General features: G+C 44.7%; 1 protein-coding gene across 2 annotated transcripts in view; it reads right to left on the bottom strand.

Moving 5' to 3' along the window:
- The window catches only part of LOC102448256 (sodium- and chloride-dependent GABA transporter 3), a 275,725-nt gene extending 255,627 nt beyond the window's left edge, over positions 1-20,098 (bottom strand). Inside the window, exons 1-5 of one of the 2 annotated variants that reach the window (XM_075939327.2) lie at positions 19,781-20,098; positions 15,660-15,892; positions 12,386-12,520; positions 12,103-12,243; positions 6,168-6,258 (exon numbers count right to left, since the gene is read on the bottom strand). In XM_075939327.2, the coding sequence (XP_075795442.1) occupies positions 6,168-6,258; positions 12,103-12,243; positions 12,386-12,520; positions 15,660-15,879 (587 nt within the window). In that variant the 5' untranslated portion in view covers positions 15,880-15,892; positions 19,781-20,098. Of the gene's footprint in view, positions 1-6,167; positions 6,259-12,102; positions 12,244-12,385; positions 12,521-15,659; positions 15,893-16,231; positions 17,254-19,780 lie in introns of those variants that run through there. The other variant, XM_075939326.2, reaches the window with a different exon arrangement.
- Between the last annotated feature and the right edge of the window lie 1,087 nt (positions 20,099-21,185).

Here is a 21,185-nt window from a genome sequence, read left to right as displayed (position 1 = left end):
AAAGAAGAACCAAAAAAATGATTAAAGGTCTTGAAGACATGAGCTATGAGGGAAGACTGAAAGAATTGGGTTTGTTTAGTTTGGAAAAGAGAAGACTGAGAGGGGAATGATGGCAGCTTTCAAGTTACTAAAAGGGTGTTACAAGTAGAGGGGATAAAAATTATTCTGTGGGCTGTGTGTTGAGCCCTGCGTAAACCCAAACTGCACCGTGGACCGCAAACCAACAGGCTGCGAGCCACATGCAGCCCTTGGACCATGTGTTGAGGAGCCCTGATCTAGATCATCCATGACAGATGTTTATCTAACCTGCTCTTAAATATCTACAATGATGGGGATTCCACAACCTCCCTTGACAATTTATTCCAGTGCTTAACCACTGTGACAGTTGGCCAAGTTTTTCCTAATGTACAACCTAAACCTACATTACCGTAATTTACACACATTGGTTCTTGTGCTGTTATCAGAGTTTAAGGAGAATAATTTTTCTCCCTCCTACTTGTAACACCCTTTTAGTAACTTGAAAGCTGCCATCATTCCCCTCTCAATCTTCTCTTTTCCAAACTAAACAAACCCAATTCTTTCAGTTTTCCCTCATAGCTCATGTCTTCTAAACCTTTAATCATTTTTTTGATTCTTCTTTGGACCTTCTCCACATCTTTCCTGAAATGTGGTGCCCAGAACTGGACACAATACTACAGTTGAGGCCTAATCAGTGCAGAGTAGAGCAGAAAAATGACTTTGCATGTCTTGCTCACAACACTCCTATTAATGTATCCCAGAATCATGTTTGCTTTTTTGCAACGTCACGCTATTGTTTCATATTTAGCTTGTTGTCTGCTCATACCCCTAGATCTCTTTCTGCAGTATCACTTCCTAGACAGTCACTTCCCATCTCTTCTCCTCCCCAAAACTGTCATTAAAAACCACATTTTATAACTCTTTTATAATCACAAAAATGTCAAGATATTTATGGCGAGCTTTTGCATTGAATGGAGTTTCAAAATTGCTTTAATGGCACATGGGTTAATGAATGAATGCTACCTCCAACAGCTGTCTAAAATGTGTAGATTTAGCTTTGCCTGCAAATATGTATTACAGCTTTAAAGTTTGATTTGCAGTATCTCGCCTGTACTTTCTCTCCTGTCATGTCCCAGCCCTAGCTCGGGGGTTACAGTGGACAGGAGAGATGCCTCTCTTAATGAAAATGACTTTGATTCCCAATATGTGATTTCCATTAAGTTCCCAAATTTGTTTGGGGAGAGACACTGAAAACCATTAAGGCCAGATCCTTTCTAGCTGGTATCATTCTCTTCAAAATCCTCCCATTGACTGTGTTAGATGCTTTGTAGGATAAAAACCTTATTTGCAACCTCTTTGAAATAGGGATTCATCTGCAAAGTCCAAGGCCATGTGTCAATGTGCTCTCTAGGGGACTTCTAAAAACTAAGTGAGCCATAGCGCTCATTGGCCAAGAACAGCAATTGACGGGCAATGGGAGCTGAAATCTCCTGTACTTGCCGAGGTACAGGTAAACATAGCAGTGATGACCTGCCCTGATGAACTGGATCCAACCCACAGGCCAGTATTTGCCCACAACTGCTTAAACTAAGGGAGTTGTCTTTGCAAAACCAGAAGCAAAGCCTTCCCCAGCACTCCCAAGAATCCAAAGCACAAATGCCCACTAGGATTTTTGTGTATACAGCATATTTGTTACACTTGAGAAATATATAGCACTTTGCAAATATTAATCTCTGTACCTAATTTTTCAAGACAATTATTTTCTTATATAAACCCTTATAAATATAGAGAATAATAAAAACACTGTGGTAAGGAGAGCTACTTACCAAAGGATGGTTTAAGGGTGACCATTGGAGCATCTACCTGTGAGCTGAAAATTGTACTATGTCCATTTTCTGTCCCTCTCACATCTGTACATATATCATGCTGCTTGTAAAAGGAAATACTCTAATTCTGCCTCATGGAAAAATGACGTGCTGAATGCAGCTTGACAAAATCTGATCCTGCACTTTTAAAGTTAATGAGCATATTCCCATTTACTTGAATGAGCACAGGATTGAACTCCATAGATTACCTTCTTAGTGAAAAAGATCCTGCATCTTCTTAGTTATTTTAAAACAGAGGATTGTTTAGGAGACAGAATCTGGATACGGAATCTCTATCTTCTAAAGTTCTAATCTGAACCTCAAGAGAAGTTCCAGAGAGGACGGAGAGAGGCTGTTCTCAGTAGTGGAAGATGGCAGACCATGGAGCAATGGTTTCAAGTTACAGTGGTGGAGGTCTAGGTTGGATATTAGGAAAAACTATTTCACTAGGAGGGTGGTGAAGCACTGGAATGGGTTACCTAGGGAGGGGGTGGAATCTCCATCCCTAGAGGTTTTTAAGCCCCGGCTTGACAAAGCCCTGGCTGGGTTGATTTAGTTGGGATTGGTCCTGCTTTGGGCAGGGGGCTGAACTTGACGACCTCCTGAGGTCTCTTCCAGCCCTATGATTCTATGAATCCAGCATGAGTCAGTATGGACCTAAATTCCATATGACAGCTACCCTATATGAGTTGGAAATGCACGCCACAAGAAAGCAGCAGCAGCATCTACTATATATTTGAGAGAGTTTGTCTGTCTATTCAAGAACTCCTCCTATACAGTAAGAGCTCAGACCACCAAATTCAGTATACAGCTTCCTCTCATCATAACTTGAGGAAGATCGGGGTTTGGTTGTGCCAGGAAAATGGGATATGACTGGAATGGGATTGCTTCTCATAAACCATACAGAAAATAGACAGAATCACCAGGCTGGTGAAAGGGGATGACTTGGGGTGCACCCCTCCTCCCCATCTGAGACTGCCCTAGCCCCAAGCCTCCCATCCCCCCCCCCAGTCATCCTTTAGGAAGGGTGGGAGGGGCTGAAGCTCCCTGCGATTTGTACAGGAGCATTACTGATTGTTTCCCCTTGCTCCCTGATTAAGGGGAAGTGCAGTTTGTTGCATTCTTCACTCTGGCTAAGAGGCACAGTAGGCAGATGAATCCGGGCCTGCCCCAGCTGGGGGACATGCACCCCTCCTTCACCTCTGCCTGCTGGAGATGCAATGACCATGGAGAGATGCTTCTCCCACGGCTCCACCCTACATCAGGACTGGATGACTAAGGACTGAACAACCGACATTCCAAGAGGTGGCTTTTCCAGAACACAATGAAGCATATGAAAGAGCCAAACTGTATTTATTATTTGTATTGTGATAGCAACTAAAAGTTCCTGACATGGACCAGGACCTCAATGTGCTAGGTGTTGTGCAAACACAAAACAAAAAGCCAACTGTAGCAGTTCAGAGCAGGACTATAGCCCTGTAAGTAATCTATACAACTCTTTTTAGAAGCACTGATAGTCTAACATTTACAAAGCAAATCAGTACTGTGTAAACAAGACCTCTATTTAAGTCCAATTACATTTCCAGTGGGAATCACAAAACAGCCAGCCTGGTTATAGATTTACTGCTTATAAACTACTTTCATGGCAAACTGCACTGAGATTTTGTATACAGGCAGTCCCCGGGTTACGTACAAGATAGGGACTGTAGGTTTGTTCTTAAGTTGAATCTGTATGTAAGTCGGAACTGGCGTCCAGATTCAGCCGCTGCTGAAACTGATCAGTTTCAACAGCGGCTGAATCTGGACGCCAGTTCTGACTTACATACAGATTCAACTTAAGAACCCCAGGCATCCCCAAGTCAGCTGCTGCTGAAACTGATCAGCGGCTGATTCCAGGAAGCCCGGGGCAGGAGCTTCCTGTAGTCAGCCAGTGGTCAGTTTCAGCAGCGGCTGACTTGGGGACGCCTGGGGCAGAGCAGCTGGGGTGCTGCTGGGTTGGTCCAGTAGCGCCGCCGCTCCTCGGCGCTACTGGACCAACCCAGCAGCACCCAAGCTGCTCTGCCCCAGGCGTCCTGATTCAGCCGCTGCTGAATCTGACCAGCAGTGGCTGAATCAGGACGCCTGGGGCAGAACAGCTGGGGTGCTGCCCAGTTGGTCCAGTAGCGCCCAGAGCGGCGCTACGGGACCAACTGGCAGCGCCCCAGCTGCTGTACCACAGGTGTCTGGAGCAAAGCCACGGAGTACGGGGGCAGCGGGACAGCCCAGACGCGCCGTGGCTGTCCGCTGCCCACGTGCTCCGCGGCTTTGCCCCCCCCCCGTCCTCCTGGTCTGCAGACCAGAGGGATGGTGGGGGGGCAAAGCAGAGCCAAGCCCCGGAGCGCCCGGCCAGCTGACAGCCCCGGAGCTGTCAGCTGATCGCGCGCTCCGCGGCTTGGCTCTGCTTGGCTCTGCTTTGCCCCCCCCATCCCCCTGGTCTGCAGACCAGGGGAACGGGGGGCGGGGGGGGCAAAGCAGAGCCAAGCCTCGGAGCACGTGGGCAGCGGACAGCCCTGTCCGCTGCCCACGTGTTCCGCCGCTTTGCTTCCTCTCCCTGGTCTGCTGGAGACCAGGGAGAGGAACCCTGTTCATAACTGCGGATCCGACATAAGTCGGATCCGTGTAACTCAGGGACTGCCTGTATATAGACCTCTAGGTCATTCTAAACCTGATTAATTAAATGCCTGAGACACAAAGCACATAACAGAACTGCAATCGTCTGGTCATTATAAATCTAATCACTCAGTCCAACCATTCAAAAATAACCACAATTCTGTTTTTTTTAAACAAATATATTCCTAAATTTGTTAGTTGGTTTATTTTTTATCCAGTTCCTTATCATATCTCTGCTAATTCCGAAAGCATGTAAAGCTTCACCTATTTAAATGTTAACTAGAAAAACCATCTCTCTCAATAGGTTTATAGCCTATTCAGATTTCAAGAGGGAAAGCTACACCACATCAGTTTTACTTGGCCAAGGAAGATAAATATCAGTTTAATTTCATTAAGCTCTTTGGCTACCAAACTGTTAGCATTATCAATGGCTTGACTACATGCAATATAATGAAAAACAATAGCTAAAATACTAATTGTCATACCAGCTTCCTAAAGATCCTCTGATCTGCTTACTTAATGCTCCATAAAGCACTTGCATTTTAAATAGAGCACTGCATTAATTTATTTTTAATGTTATCAGCTAAATTCTATACTGCATATTACTAGAAATAATGTGAGGATTCTTCCCATTCAATTGTGGTATAGTAAAAAGTGCACTGGTAATGGAAAAGTTTTCACACTAAGTACCAGTGCAAGTGAAGTGCCAAAAAGAGGATAGATGTTTAGAAATTCAATTATCCTCTCTAGCGTACTCAGAGGAGGAGGACTCCCAAGATGGTAGGTTATTCGAATATTAACCAGATTTAGAATAATTAATGCATGATATAGCATGTTAACAGATTATTATAACTTTGCCTTTATAAGAATTTTGTATCAAGGAACGTACACTGGGGCTGTGTCCAGACTCAGAGGTTTTTTCGAAAAAAGTAGCCTTTTTAAAAAAAAGCTTCACCTGCATCTAGACTGCAGCCACGTTCTTTTGAAATTAAATCGAAAGAACGCAGCTTTTCTTTCGACGGCGGTAAACCTCATTTCACGAGGAAGAACGCCTTTTTTTGAAAGTGCTCTTTCGAAAAAAGGCATTCTTGAATGCCAACATGGCTTTTTAGAAAGAGAGCATCCAGACTCACTAGCTGCTTTCTTTCGAAAAAGGCTTGCAGTCTAGACATAGCCTGGGAGTCTCTCACAAGAAAAACAAGAATTGCATAATAAATACTTTAAGTCACCTACTCTCTCCCCCATCTTCTAGGAGATATGGGTTTGATACTATTCTTTCTAAAGTCAGTGGTAAAATTCCCAGGCACTGTAGTGGTGCAAGACTGAGCCCTATGTCAAAAAATGCCTCTACAGGAAACAATGTTATTTACAGAACAGAAAGCCTCCTTTCCATTACCCTATCACAGGTTAAACTCTTACTCCGACCTTCTTGTTATATATGAAAAGAGTTCCCAACTGAGCTTTTCACATCACTGCAGGTAGGATTGCTGAAACAATTTGTATCAGGGGGTAATGAGAGCCACTGAATCAAATTATCAACTATCTTAAGCTGCCACATGACTTAACTGTGCATGATCAAAAAATACTGGAAGCTAGTCAATACTTGAATTGAAAGGAAAGTTTATGAAGACTTACTCCCAGAATTCCATGACTGGAGACGTGGCATTTTGTAAAGACAGTTGACTGCAGTTGCTCATATTAAGCTTTTGAAATTCCACACAGTTTTCTATAAAAGAAAAAAAAGAGTTTGCTATGATATTTGCAATACACTTGTCTGTTCAGAACATGTTCATTGTGTCCTGCTACCAGTCTAATTTAACTGATCCTTAACAAAGACTTTCCAGGCATTTGAAAGTCGTATGGAATTGTCACTTCTGTTACTTTGATAAAGTCACCCAGACTCAACGCAGGAAGATAGTCCTGCACAGCATGTTACAGTCATCTGTAGTCCTTTTTGAATGAGAAGCTACAATTGCAAGAGCCAATGCAGTGTTTGAGGTAGAAGAAACAAACTTTGAACTGGTGTGATTATTGAAGAGTTAAAATATACAGCCCACTCCAAGGGTGCGTCTACACTGCACCATAACTTGAAATAAGACACGCAATTTGTGCTACGCAAATGACATACAGGCAGTCCCCAGGTTACGTACAAGATAGGGACTGTAGGTTTGTTCTTAAGTTGAATCTGTAGGTAAGTCGGAACTGGCGTCCAGATTCAGCCGCTGCTGAAACTGACCGCCAGTTCTGACTTACATACAGATTCAACTTAAGAACCCCAAGTCCCCAAGTCAGCTGCTGCTGAAACTGATCAGCGGCTAATTCCAGGAAGCCCGGGGCAGAGCACTCTGCCTCGAGCTTCCTGTAGTCAGCGCTGGTCAGTTTCAGCAGCGGCTGACTTGGGGACACCTGGGGCAGAGCAGCTGGGGTGCTGCTGGGTTGCTCCAGTAGCGCTGCTCCTCGGCACTACTGGACCAACCCAGCAGCACCCCATCTGCTCTGCCCCGGGCGTCCTGATTCAGCCGCTGCTGAAACTGAGCAGCAGCGGCTGAATCAGGACGCCTGGGGCAGTGCAGCTGGGGTGCTGCCGGGTTGGTCCAGTAGTGCCCAGAGCGGCGCTGCGGAACCAACCGGCAGCGCCCCAGCTGCTCTGCCCCAGGGTCCACAACAAAAGCCTGGTCTGCTGGGGGGGGCACACTAGCTGCGCCCCCTCCCCCAGCAGACCAGGGACACGGGGAGCAAAGCCGCAGCGGCGGGGTGCCGCGCCTCTGAGGCTTTGCTCTGGCGCAGGACCCGCTGTGGCTGCGGCTTTGCTCGCGGTGTCCCTGGTCTGCTGGGGACCGTCTCCAGCAGACCGGGGCACCATGAGCAAAGCCGCAGCCGCGGCGGGGTCCCGCGCTTCTGAGGCTTTGCCAGAGCTTCTGCGGCTTTGCTCCCGGTGCCCCTGGTCTGCTGGTGCCCCTGGTCTGCTTTGCCAGAGCTTCTGCGGCTTTGCTCCCGGTGCCCCTGGTCTGCTGGAGACGGTCCCCAGCAGACCAGGGGCACCGGGAGCAGCTTTTCTCGCCCCGGAGGTCGAGGTGGCGGACCGCTGCCTGCGAGCTCCGGGGCGAGAAAGCCCCGTTCGTAAGTGTGGATCCGACATAAGTCGGATCCGCGTAAGTCGGGGACTGCCTGTATCTTATTTTTATGCTATTTTGAAATAGCTTGTTTCGTCATTTGGCACTATCTACATGCAGCACCAAATTTCAAAAGATAGCACTATTCCAAAATATCCCTTACTCCTTGTAGAATGAGGTTTACAGGGATGTCAGCAAGTCCAAAATAACGGGCTTGCTGTGAAGATGCGGGATAGCTATTTCAGGATACTCAGGAATCACTTTCTGTCAGCAACTTGAATCCATTGACCTTAATAAGGAGAGTGAGAAAGTTACTCTCTGGTGTGCTGTTATCTCTGGGGTGGGAGGAAGGGGAAAGATGACAAGATCAAAGCAGATCAGCATTATTAAGCTGACATGTACACTTCAAACAACGATCAAGTATCACTGCATGGAGGTGAAAGGACAATAAAGCCTACCACCATCAATGGGCCTTATTCTAGATTCTTAACACATCCAAATGGACTTCAATAAAATGATTTTGATGTACATGGACTGCAGGATTGGGCTCAACAGGAATAAGTCTAAGCCACAGGATGGTGAGAGTATAGGATGAGGGCAAACAGTATTACAAGGAGTGGGTGGAAGAAAAAAAAAATCAACAGCATGAAAACTACAACCAATTCACTGTACCAGAGAATGAAAGTATTAGAGGGCATACAGTTATGATCTTCCTTTTGAATGAAATACAGTACTTAAAACATTCAGAATGATAAAGGAATATCCATGTTAGGGCAAACCTTCCAAATATCCTGCAAAGCCTCCCTAACCTGAAAACCCTCACTCACACAAGCAGTAAATCATAAGAATGGCCATACTGAGTCAGACCCAAGGTCCATCTAGCCCAGTATCCTGTCATTTTTGCCCATCCTGCCTAATAGCCATTGATGAACCTAACCTCCATAAATGTATTTGGAAGGGGTTAACAAACATGTGGACAAGGGGGATCCAGTAGATATAGTATACTTAGATTTTCAGAAAGCCTTTGACAAAGTCCCTCACCAAAGGCTCTTGTGTAAATTACATTGTCATAGGATAAGAGGGAAGGTCCTTTCATGGATTGAGAACTGGTTAAAAGACAGGAAACAAAGGGTAGGAATAAATGGTAAATTTTCAGCATAGAGAGGTGTAACTAGTGGAGTCCCCCAACGGTCAGTCCTAGGACCAATCCTATTCAACTTATTAATAAATGATCTAGAGAAAGGGGCAAGCGGTGAGGTAGTAAAGTTTGCGGATGATACTAAACTGTTTAAGATAGTCAAGACAGAAGCAGACTGTGAAGAACTTCAAAAAGATCTCACAAAACTGAGTGATTGGGCAAAAAAATGGCAAATTAAGTTTAATGTGGATAAGTGTAAAGTAATGCACGTTGGAAAAAACAACCCCAACTATATGTATATATAATATGATGGGGGCTAATTTGGCTACGACAAATCAGGAAAGAGATCTTGGAGTTATCGTGGATAGTTCTCTGAAAACGACCACACAGTGTGCAGCGGCGGTCAAAAAGACAAATAGAATGCTAGGAATTATTAAGAAAGGGATAGAAAATAAGACACAGAATATCTTACTGCCCCTGTATAAAACTATGGTATGCCCACATCTTGAATACTGTGTACAGATGTGGTCTCCTCACCTCAAAAAAGATATTTTGGCCTTGGAAAGGGTTCAGAAAAGGGCAACTAAAAAGATTATGGGTTTGGAACAGGTCCCATATGAAGAGAGGCTAAAGCAACTGGGATTTTTCAGTTTGGAAAAGAGGATACTGAGGGGGGATATGATAGAGGTCTATAAAATCATGAGAGGTGTGGAGAGAGTGAATAAAGAAAAGTTATTCATTAGTTCCCATAATATAAGGACTAGAGAACACCAAATGAAATTAATGGGTAGCAGGTTTAAAACTAATAAGCGAAAGTTCTTCTTCACACAGCGTGTGGAACTCCTTGCCACAGGAGGCTGTGAAGGTTAGGACTATAACAGAGTTTAAGAGAAGCTAAATAAATTCATGGAGGTTAGGTCCATAAAAGGCTATTAGCCAGGGGATAGGAATGGTGTCCCTGGCCTCTGTTTGTCAGAGGCTGGAGATGGATGGCACAAGACAAATCGTTTGATCATTGTCTTCGGTCCACCCCCTCCGGGGCACCTGGTGCTAGCCACTGTTGGCAGACAGGCTACTGGGCTAGATGGACCTTTGGTCTGACCCAGTACAGGCAGTCCCCGGGTTACATGGATCCGACTTACATCGGATCCCTACTTACAAACGGGGTGAGGCAACCCCGCACTAGCTGCTTCCCCCCAGCAGACCAGGGAGACACGAAGCTAGCCCCCCCTCCCCCAGCAGACCAGGGAGACGCGGAGCGGCTTTTCTCAGCAGACACCTCAGCTTGAGAATAAAGGACTGAGGGAAGTGAGGTGTGGGGGAATAAAACTGAGCTCTGGAGAAATGTTTGGCTAGAGTTTCCCCTACAATATGTACCAGTTCCGACTTACATACAAATTCAGCTTAAGAACAAACCTACAGTCCCTATCTTGTATGTAACCCGGGGACTGCCTGTACAGCCATTCTTATGTTCTATTTAGCTCTTTATTGAACTCTTAAAGTTCTGGTGTTCACAGCATCCTCTGGCAAGGAATTCCACAATAACTATGTGGTATGTGAAGAAGTACTTCCTTTTGTTTTAAATCTGCTAACTATTGATTTCATTTGGTGCCTCCTAGTTCTTGTGTTAACTTTTCCTTATTTTACTTTCTTCATTCCAGTCATGATTTTATAGACCTCTATAATATCCCCCCTAAGTTGTCTCTTTTTCAAGCTGAAAAGTCCCGATCTTATTAATCTTGCCTCGTATGGCAGCTGTTCCATATCCCTGCATGCAGTATTCAAGATGTGGGTGGTACCATGGATTTAAATAGTGTCAATAAAATATTTTCTCTTATTCTCTATCTGTTTTTTAATAATTCTTAACATTGTTTGCTTTGTGACTGCTGCTGTGCATTGTGTGGATGTTTTCAGAGAAATATTCAAATTACTCCAAGATCTCTCGGGTGGTAGTCACTAATTTAGTCCCCATCATTTTGTACATAGAGTTGGTCTAATGTTTTCCAATATTCATTACTTTGCATTTATCAGTATTAAAATTCATCTGCCACTTTGTTGCACAGTCATCTATTTTGTGAGATTCTTTTGAAGCTCTTCACAGTCTCCTATGTACTTAATTATTTTGAGTAGTTTTGTATCTGCAAATTTTGCCACCTCACTGTTTACCCCTTTCTCCAGATCATTTATGAATATGTTGAAAAGGATTGGTCCCCGTAGGGACCCTTGCAGGACACCACTAGTTACCTCTCTTCAAATCACACACGGTAGAACTATTTCTGCAGCTTGGGGTATGCAGAATTGAGCCCAGGTGCCATTAGAAAAATACAGTACAACAAAGATATTGATTTCTGAATAGAAAGTTCAGATACAAAGCACCTTACCCAATTTTTCCATTTGTATTTTAAGCAGGCAAGACACCAAGGGCTCGTCTACACTGGCCCCTTTTCCGGAAGGGGCATGTTAATTTCACCTATCGTAGTAGGGAAATCCGCGGGGGATTTAAATATCCCCCGCGGCATTTAAATAAAAATGTCCGCCGCTTTTTTCCGGCTTTTAAAAAAGCCGGAAAAGAGCGTCTAGACTGGCCCCGATCCTCCGGAAAAAGCGCCCTTTTCCGGAGGCTCTTATTCCTACTTCAAAGTAGGAATAAGAGCCTCCGGAAAAGGGCGCTTTTTCCGGAGGATCGGGGCCAGTCTAGACGCTCTTTTCCGGCTTTTTTAAAAGCCGGAAAAAAGCGGCGGACATTTTTATTTAAATGCCGCGGGGGATATTTAAATCCCCCGCGGATTTCCCTACTACGATAGGTGAAATTAACATGCCCCTTACGGAAAAGGGGCCAGTGTAGACGTAGCCCAACTGATTTCACTGGGAGTTTTTCTGAATAAGGACTGATGAAAAACAGAGTCATATTATGCCAGCAGTTTTTAAGTTGAACTCCCGGAGTGTAAAAAAAGTGAAAGTACAACACAGTGCTGAATGGAGATTCTAGAATTTAGCTCACGGCACCTTTCAGAATTAAGAAAAGTCTAGGGCTTCTGATCCTCTTTGGTATCATATTTGATGAGAACAAACATCTATACAATGCAGAGGAAAAAACAACACACCCCATAAGCATCAGCAAGGTTCTAACCAGGATTCTTTCATAAACAATGGTAAATACTGCAGGCTAAATTCTCTGCTTATGTGATTTTCACATTCCCATTGACATCAGTAGAAATGGGCAAATATCTACCAGCAAAAAAATGACCCCTGCAGTTTAATATAGCAGTCAATTACTTTTAAATAATTTTTGTAGCTATTAAGTTTATTGGGAGCATACCTGTATTCCATTCATGTCCACAAGTAGCCCAAGGGAGTTCTGTGGTAAAGCAGTTAAATAGATAGAAGATAGCCCATGCTAAAATGATGATGTAATAAACATTTAAATGTGCTTCAATAACTTGAGTAGCATATCCAATGCCTGGAGAAAAAAATAAAGAAAAGAAAGTAATTATAGTATCCATTTCCTTTTCAAACCAAAACCATTCTTTTATCTCCATATCTTAGCATTATTTTTGCTGAAACATACAATGTATATAAAAAAATGAATAGCTTGTTGCTACCTTCAAATAGCGGGCAAACTTTTCTCCAACATGTAATACCTCCTTCACTAGTAAACTGCCCCAGGGCAGTCTCCAGGAAAAATACTGGTATTCCACAGCAAATAAAGAAAACCACATACGGAATGAGGAAAGCACCTACAAGCAAACATAAATGGGAAGCTGGTTAGTCAAAACAAAGCTCTTTGAAAGAAAATAAGAAATATGCTTTCCTTAACAAAGGAAGGACCCTACACTTTTAGTAGTACCACTGAAGCCAATACAGGAAGCACAACTAATGGAGAAGGATCAGGCCCTAAAAGCTGAAAATTCATTCCTATAGGGTAGTCCACCTCTCTGAAAATAAAAGTATCTTCAATGGCTAACTTTTTTCAGAACTTGATCTGCAATAACGTGTGTTTACCTTCTGAATGTTCATAGCCAATCAAAGGTTTCTAAACTTTGTTTTAGAACAACTTTATAGTTGTATAAATAACCAAGGATTCTGGGGGATTGTTTTTAATGATCAAAAACCAGAGAAAAGTGTAACATTGAATTATGTTTCAGTCATTTAGACCTAGAACAGGAGATAAAGTATTCCAGCTTTTCAGAAGTACAGCATGTCATCATATGGACCTGCAATTTCAGTCTGCAGACCCATAATTAAAGAGAGGTCTCTTCACGGACCACCACCTCTCTAATGCATGGTTTCTGAAAATATTTACTTCTCCAGATCCCTCCAGTAAAACCTCCACAGTTTGAGAATTGCTGGCCTAGGTCAAGTCCCATTTGGCCTACTCACATGAAGAGTCTTCATGACTTTAGTGTAAGTACTAAGGATGTTAAAATGTGGTTAATTGACTAGTCAATGGAATTTTTATCCCCTAGTCAACAGGTACTTCCACATTTCAAAGGAGGAATGCGAAACACCACGTACAGCCTGGGACTCCCCAGCTGATCCTGGGTTCCAGGGAAATACCGCGGGGAGCCCGCAGTTCTGGGGAAATGCCATGGGGAGCTCCACAGCAGCTGCCCCTTTGAAATGCACAGAGGCAGCGTTTTAAAGGGGTAGCCCACCGTACAGCTGATTCACAGATTAGCTGTGCAGTAGTTGACCCTTTGAAAAGCCACCTTGGAGTTTCAAAGTGGCAGCGTTGCTATGCTGCGCTGCCACTTTGAAGTACCCCTTTCCCTCCCACCCCTATATTATTAGAGGCAGCAAAGGAGGTGGGATATCGACTAATCAAGTAGTCAAATACTATATGATAAGCAAATGCTTATCAGATAGTTGACTAGCTGACTAGTCTTTTACATCCTTAGTAAGTACCTGTTTAAGTCTCTGGGACTGATTCTCCTCTCACTTACACCAGTTTTATGCTGATCTGACTCCAGTGATGAGATTTCAACAGATTTATACCAGTGTAACTGAGAGGAGAACCAGGCTTTCCACCCACTAAATAAACAATCACATCTAAACAATAACTGACCTGAAATTATAAAAGGCCATTTATCTTGACAATCAACCACCACCAATAAGCCCATTCCTATGCCCATAAACAAACTAGGATGACCAGATGTCCTGATTTTATAGGGATACTACTGATATTTGGGTCTTTTTTCTTATATAGCCTATTACTTCCAAACCCCATCCCGACTGTTCACACTTTCTATTTGATTACCCTAAAACAGATGGAGATAATTTCACAGAACCTGACTTGTGCTCTACATACAGAAGAAGAAATTCTTATGTATAAAATAAGCCCAAATCTGATTTCAGATCCAACATTGCCCCTAGGCTCAGTGGGGTTGCCCAAAAAGCTGAGAGCCAATTGGATGAAATCCTATGCCACTAAAGGGAACAAGTGTTACCATTTGCATTAGTGGTGCCAAATTTTATATATATTTTATTCCATTGAGTCATTAGGATGCTGAAGTTTGTTAATTCAATTTTTTTCAACTGAAAACATAGCAGACATGACTGAAGACTGAAGTGCTTTTCTACACTGGTGACAATAGCAATTTCACATTTTGACGAGCAAGAATATGTAGATTATCAGCATTTCATGCCCAGCTTGTTGTCTTTATATAATAAAATCATTACTAGAAATCAACAAGCAATGACTTAAGAACAGCAACGTTCTTTTCATCTCATTTTTGCCAATGTGAAGAAGTACAAGGAACTAAAGCCAAGTTACAAATCAAACCTACCTATTTTGCAGCAGTCTTTAGAAATGTGGCCAACAAAATGGTGTTACTTAGTGGAGTGACAATGGAGATAAATTTGGCAATATTGGCAGAGAGAATCTACTGATAAAGAGGTTGTGAACGTGTGCATATCAGCAACAAAGCACATTGCTTTCTTCCTAAGCTATCTGATTTTACTACTGTTTAGGCCTGAAGTGGAAGAGTATCTGTGTCCAGCTGACCATATTTCTATTTTTATTTGATTTTATTTAATTATTTTTCCACCATAGATATAGCTTTTCTCCAGTAAGTAATTATTTTACTGTGTTCCAAAACTTCATGTATCTAATGTTATTTCTAAAATTTAATGAAGTGACTAGCATCCTTCCTGCAAGTGTCAAATCCAACCTCCTTTTTTACCTTGTCTCCACAGAAAACAAAGAGATTGAAAGTGATTCTAATTTGACAGAGAACAAACCAATGAAGCAGGTATGAGCAGAAAACCCTCCTTGAAAGTTCAGGTGTTGATTGCCATATACCCCTTAAATCATTTTTTTTAAATGTACTTTGCAAAGGATATTACTTTGGAAAGTACACAATTACTTTATATTGTAGCTGTTCCTCCATAGTGTAGTGGGGGTTTTGTCCTTGTTTTGTTTTCGAAAGCATAAGCATGTGTATATATTTGCATGCATAAAACATACAATATATAGTCCCATTTTAATAGTGTACTAATCACTTTTCCTGAAACAATTGTATTAAAAAGGGAACCATTTGGGTGAAAATAGTTTTGAGCCACCTTGGCCATGTTTGTACAATGTGATTTCCAGTTAATTTCACAAGTTTTTGTAAATGCATTATTGTCTTCACAAAAACATGACATTTCACAGCTGCAAAAACAATCTGTGAAAATAAATTGCAAAACATTTGACAAAAAAAGTAAGTCTATAATTTTGCACACTCACAAAATGCTTAATGCTATCATGGCAGCATAAGCATCAAAGTCCTCTTATAAACATCCAATTTTTTGCAGTTGATGCAGTAAGTCATTGCAAAGCATTTGTTTACTGTTTATTTACTATGTGTTTATGGTAAACTGTGAATGTCATCTTACCTCCTCCATTCTTGTAGCAAAGATATGGGAATCGCCACACATTTCCCAACCCAATAATCTCCCCTGCCACAGAAAGCACAAATTCAACCTTATTGTTCCAGTGGCCTCTTTCATGCACTTTCTTATCGTTGCTGTGGAATAGGTTGGTGCTTGAGGCTTCAGGGTCCAAAGTATCTTCTGGCTTGCCATTAATTATAGGAATAGTCTTTTCAGCCGTCATGGCTTTGTCCAGCCTGAGAGGTGGGAGGGAAGGATACAAGAGGCATGTGGGTTTTTAAATCACTTTCTCACAATCACTCACAAATCCTTCACCTGATCTTTGGGTTTGCATGGCCTGTGACATACACGGATTTGGAAGAAGGCGCAAAAGGTGAACAAGATGCCAACTTTGCTGGGCCAGACAAGTGCCCCCACCCCAGAACAATGTGGCGATACGAGGGGTGGGGTGAGTTCGGTGCAGTAACCCCTCCCCCCGAGCTACCTAGCTGGGAGCCGGCGCTGCAAGGCTCTCAGCCAGCGGAGAGATCCCGGAGCCCCCCGCACCTCCGCGGGGCTCTGCTCGCGCTACTCACCCGGCTCTGCTCTGCGGCTGCCTCTGCGCGGATCCCGCGGGCTGCACTGTCCGCCTGTGACCGCAAGCGGGGCGCCGGGCAAGGAGCCGCCTTCTCCCGCTGCCAATGTGCCAGATGCGCCAGATGCTGCCTGGCTGCAGGGGACCGGGCGCGCCCTGCTGCCCGCGCGGCGACGGCGAATTCGCAACTGCTCCGTCTGCCCCGGAGCGGCGCAGTAACACCCGCCTCCTCCCCGCCTTCCCGCCCTCCCACCAGCCCCCGGCCGCTCTGAGGGGGGGGCAAGTGGAGGCAGCCCGGGGGAGGAGGGGACCGGGGGCCCACCCAGCGCAAGGGGCTCAGAGTCCCGCCCTGGCAGCAGCTGCTCTTTATTATTTATCAGTGGGCTTGGTTCCAGGGAACATCAGGGCCAGTGCGGCCCCCTCCCGGTCAGTATCTTTGGCCATGTCTACACCACGCAGAAGAGCTAAGCAGCCTCTGCAGAGTGAAAACAACTCATTCAAACTGGCTATGTCTAGACTGCAAGCCTCTTTCGAACGAGAGCGTCTAGACTGCACGCGGAACTTTCGAAACAGCAAGCCCCTTTTTAGAAAGAAAGCAGCTAGTGAGTCTGGATGCTCTCTTTCTAAAAAGCCCTGTTGGCTTTCAAGAACGCCTTTTTTTGAAAGAGCACTTTCGAAAAAAGGCGTTCTTCCTCGTGGAATTAGGTTTACCGCCGTCGAAAGAAAAGCCGCGTTCTTTCGATTTAATTTCGAAAGAACGCGGCTGCAGTCTAGACGCAGGTGAAGTTTTTTTGAAAAAAGGCTACTTTTTTCGAAAAAACCCCTGAGTCTGGACACAGCCACTGAGAGGGCGCTTGGGTTGATGCCAGTAGCCCTGCTCCATGAGGAGCAAGGAAAGTCAAAGAGAGCGTGTTCTTTTGACTTCCCACAGCATGGATGATGTCAAAATTTGAGTTAAGATACTTTGACTTCAATTATACAATTAATGCAGCTGACGTTGCATATCTTAATTCGAACTTATCCCCTTCTATAGACCAGCGCTGTGTCTAGACTGCATCCCTTTTCCGTAAAAGGGATGCAAATTAGACATTTCGCAGTTGCAAATGAAGTGGGGATTTAAATCCCTCCCACTTCATTTGCATAAACATGGCTGCTGCTTTTTTCCAGCTCGGAGCTTTGCCGGAAAAAAGCGCCAGTCTAGAAGGGGATCTTTCGGAAAAGAAAGCCTTTTCCGAAAGATCCCTTATTCCTTTGGGATCTTTCGGAAAAGGCTTTATTTTCCAAAAGATCCCCGTCTAGACTGGCGCTTTTTTCCGTCAAAGCTCTGAGCCGGAAAAAAGCGGCAGCCATGTTTATGCAAATGAAGCGGGGGGGATTTAAATCCCCGCTTCATTTGCAATTGTGATGTGTCTAATTTGCATCCCTTTTACGGAAAAGGGATGCAGTCTAGACACAGCCCAGGGGTTTCTGGCCACTCCGAGTCCTTGCAGACCTTTTGTGCCAAGGTCTGCTGCATGTCATGCAGGACACTTCGGGTATGTCTATACTACACTAGTTCGAACTAGCGGGGTAATGTAGGCATACCGCACTTGCAAATGAAGCCCGGGATTTGAATTTCCCGGGCTTCATTTGCATAAGCGGGGAGCCGCCATTTTTAAAACCCCGCTGGTTCGAACCCCGTGCAGCGCGGCTACACGGGGCACAAACTAGGTAGTCCGAACTAGGCTTCCTAGTTCGAACTACCGTTACTCCTCGTGAAATGAGGAGTAACGGTAGTTCGAACTAGGAAGCCTAGTTTGAACTACCTAGTTCGTGCCCCGTGTAGCCGCACTGCACGGGGTTCGAACCAGCGGGGTTTTAAAAATGGCGGTTCCCCGCTTATGCAAATGAAGCCCGGGAAATTCAAATCCCGGGCTTCATTTGCAAGTGCGGTATGCCTACATTACACTCCTAGTTCGAACTAGGAGGGTAGTGTAGACATACCCTCTATTACTAGGTTTTCTAGTGCAACCTTATTGGCTTCAATGACCAGAGAATATGGAATCTGTTCATAACTGAATATTAAATCCTCTCCCCTCCCCCAAGTTCTAAAAGATTCATTTTAGACTTGGTCTGAACAAAATAGTGAGAAAGTCCAGTCATAGATCTTGCAGGATCAGGCTCTTATGTGTATAAATAGTTGCTCAGTGGTAAGGAAAAGTAGAACAGGAATTTCATTAATGATATTGATCTGACAAATTATGTGGGATCAAAAGTTTGAGGCAATTTAAGAGCATGAGTTACAATGTCACAGATTATGTTTAGGATAACCTGTTTGATTTGTATCCAAACAGATCTGCACAATGAAAAATAAGAGGATGTATTCACTGCATTGGATAACAGCCATTTAAAATTAAGCACCAATTGATTGTCAACGTTCTATTTCAAGAAGCTTAATAGCTATTATTGTAGATAAGTATCTTTTCCATCTCTAACCCATTCATGCCAATTGCAAGGACACTCAATCTAGAGTTCTAGAAAGCCAGGAAAATCTGTTTCATCTTGTTTTCTTGTGGGCTCCCACAGCCAAAAAGATTCCCCTTTTCCTCCTACTTCACACTTTCCATTCTCAAGGCCCTGCCTAGATGGCACTCCATTATCAGCCTGACTGGCAAAAGGAGTCTCAGCTGAGCACCCTTTCCAAATGGACTTCTTCCGTAGCACCCCCTCTTCCAGGAGATAGTCTCGCTTCCCGTGTATGGCAGCTCAATACCATCCTGTGCTACAAAGCGAGCAATTTTTTCCAATTTTAAAAATATGAACATGCTGCAACAGCCGTTTCTATTTTAATTCACTGAGCCAGTGTTAATAAACCATTAACAAAAACCCAAACCACACATGGGTCCTTCATACTTCTCTTTGCTTCCTTACAAAAATGAGAGTCTTGTCCAGTGTTCTTCATGGGACTTCCGTTCTACAGATTGAGGCAGGGTGTGGGATGGGCTGCCAACAGTCGCATATTACCAGGGACATCCTTCATTTAAATAGAAAATTGTCTGCCCCATACTAAATCTGTATAGGGTGCCTTTTATCCTGTACTAGTGTAACCCCCTTTTTCCTCCCCAGGTTACTGGGGAGCAGGTCACACTCACAGGTGTGCCAGGGCGCCTGATGTTTTAGCCTAAAACTGATCCTGAGCACCCCAGGGAGGATGGTGTTTAGCTGGGGAAAGCCCTATCCACCCCCTTGCTGCAGTCCCTTGCTGGCAATGAATGTAAAATGGCGGTGCCTCCACCTGGCTGGCCTTGTACACACACTGGTGCCTTGAGAGCCTTCAGGAACATACCCATTCCAACATAAATCTGGATCTAATTCCAGAACAACTACAAATCATATACGTCTAATAGAATACTTTAAAATAAACCATCTGTACTTAACTTAAATAAACAGGGATTAACAGAATTAGAAATGAATAGCATTAACAAAACACATCACAATAATTGAAGCTTATACAGCTCCCATTTGTACTACCAGTGACCCCACCCCAGAGTATGCACACCCCTGGACTCACAGTCCCAGACACTCGCTGGCGTTGGCGCACTGATGTTGCAGCTGTAGTGAGGATTTGGTCCAGGCTAAGCAGCAGCTCTGTCCCAGGCAGCACTTTCCCAACAAGGCCCAAACTTACTGCCTCATGCTGTGCCTATAGGAAGCAGCCTGCTAGATCCCAGTTCCAACAGGCATCCAGTCCTGGTCTGTAGCTGCACCCAACAGCCCCTGCACTGGGTCAGTGTCCTTGGCAGCAGCCTGGCTCCCCCTTCGGTTCCACACCCCAAGGCAGAGTCCCAGACTGCCAGGCCTCTTTCTTCATGCACATGGAGAGAGCAGTCCTCTCCCACACCGGAGTCCTTCCTTCCTGTTTTTCCCCAAATGCTCATGGGAATTGTAGTCTGGATTGTAGCACACAGGGTCTTTTCAGAATAAACCAGAGCCCCTTTAGTAAGGGGACTACACTAGCATTACCCGTCCTGTTGTGATGGTAGACATACACTCAGGCTGGCCTGCTGCATATGGAGGCAAAAGCAGACCTGGCCACCATCTTGCCCATGAAGGACCCACTAGTGCCATGTCTCTGTTCCTGCTGCTTTGCCCCACCTCATGCCATCCGCACACGCCATGTTCTCACACCTGCCAGAGCGCACAGTGGGCACAGAGAGCTGGAGTCTGTCATCCAGGTGCCAGTAGGCTGGATCCTGGCCAGCCACTGGCCATACTTCCTGCATTCCTGGTGACGCACAGCCCATGGGCTACTAACTTCTTTGTCTGGGTGCCATGTGGGAGTGACTGTTACAACAAATGAACCCTGTTACAGACACTGGAGCTGGGATTCAGGGATCCCTGCTCTGCAGGCAGAGCTCTGCCCCACTGGGATCAGCCTAGCCAGTAAGGGGGAATGGCTGCTTTCCTGTCCCAGCCAGGGGACTGGTCAACATGAGCCAAAATTGTCCCCAGCTGCAGAGGAAGGTGTGGCTGGGGGCCTGGGCACTGCCTAGAGGAGAGGCGCTGGGAGTGGAAGGGAGCTGTTTCCTGTTGCGGGGGAGAGGAAGAGAGCCAGGTACCTAGGCTTTCAGGCAAGGCATAAAAAGGACGGAGCACCAAGCTTCATCACCCTCCTACATGCACAGTCTCAGCCCCCACCACACCTTCAGTCAGTCACTTCTCTTGCTGCAGCCAGAACAAGCTGCTCACCCCTAGCCCTGGGGAAGCTGGAGGCAGCTGCCCAGCTGCTCCTGGGGCAAGACTCAAACCCAGGACCAGCCCTGGTCCTGATGTCTGATGCCTTATCCATTAAGCCACTGGCAGACGCACCCCAGACCCATACTTCTCAAATCTTCCAGTGTATTCTCAAATGTTCTCTGTGACAGACACCTCTTCTTGTATAATAGTATAGATTTTGGCATGTTACATATATCATC

The sequence above is a fragment of the Pelodiscus sinensis genome, chromosome 11 (assembly GCF_052426305.1).
Source record: "Pelodiscus sinensis isolate ZL-2025 chromosome 11, ASM5242630v1, whole genome shotgun sequence".
NCBI classification, from domain to species: Eukaryota; Metazoa; Chordata; order Testudines; family Trionychidae; genus Pelodiscus; species Pelodiscus sinensis.
The sequence above is the reverse complement of the archived record's forward strand: the minus strand, read 5'-3'. Positions and strand labels throughout refer to the sequence as shown.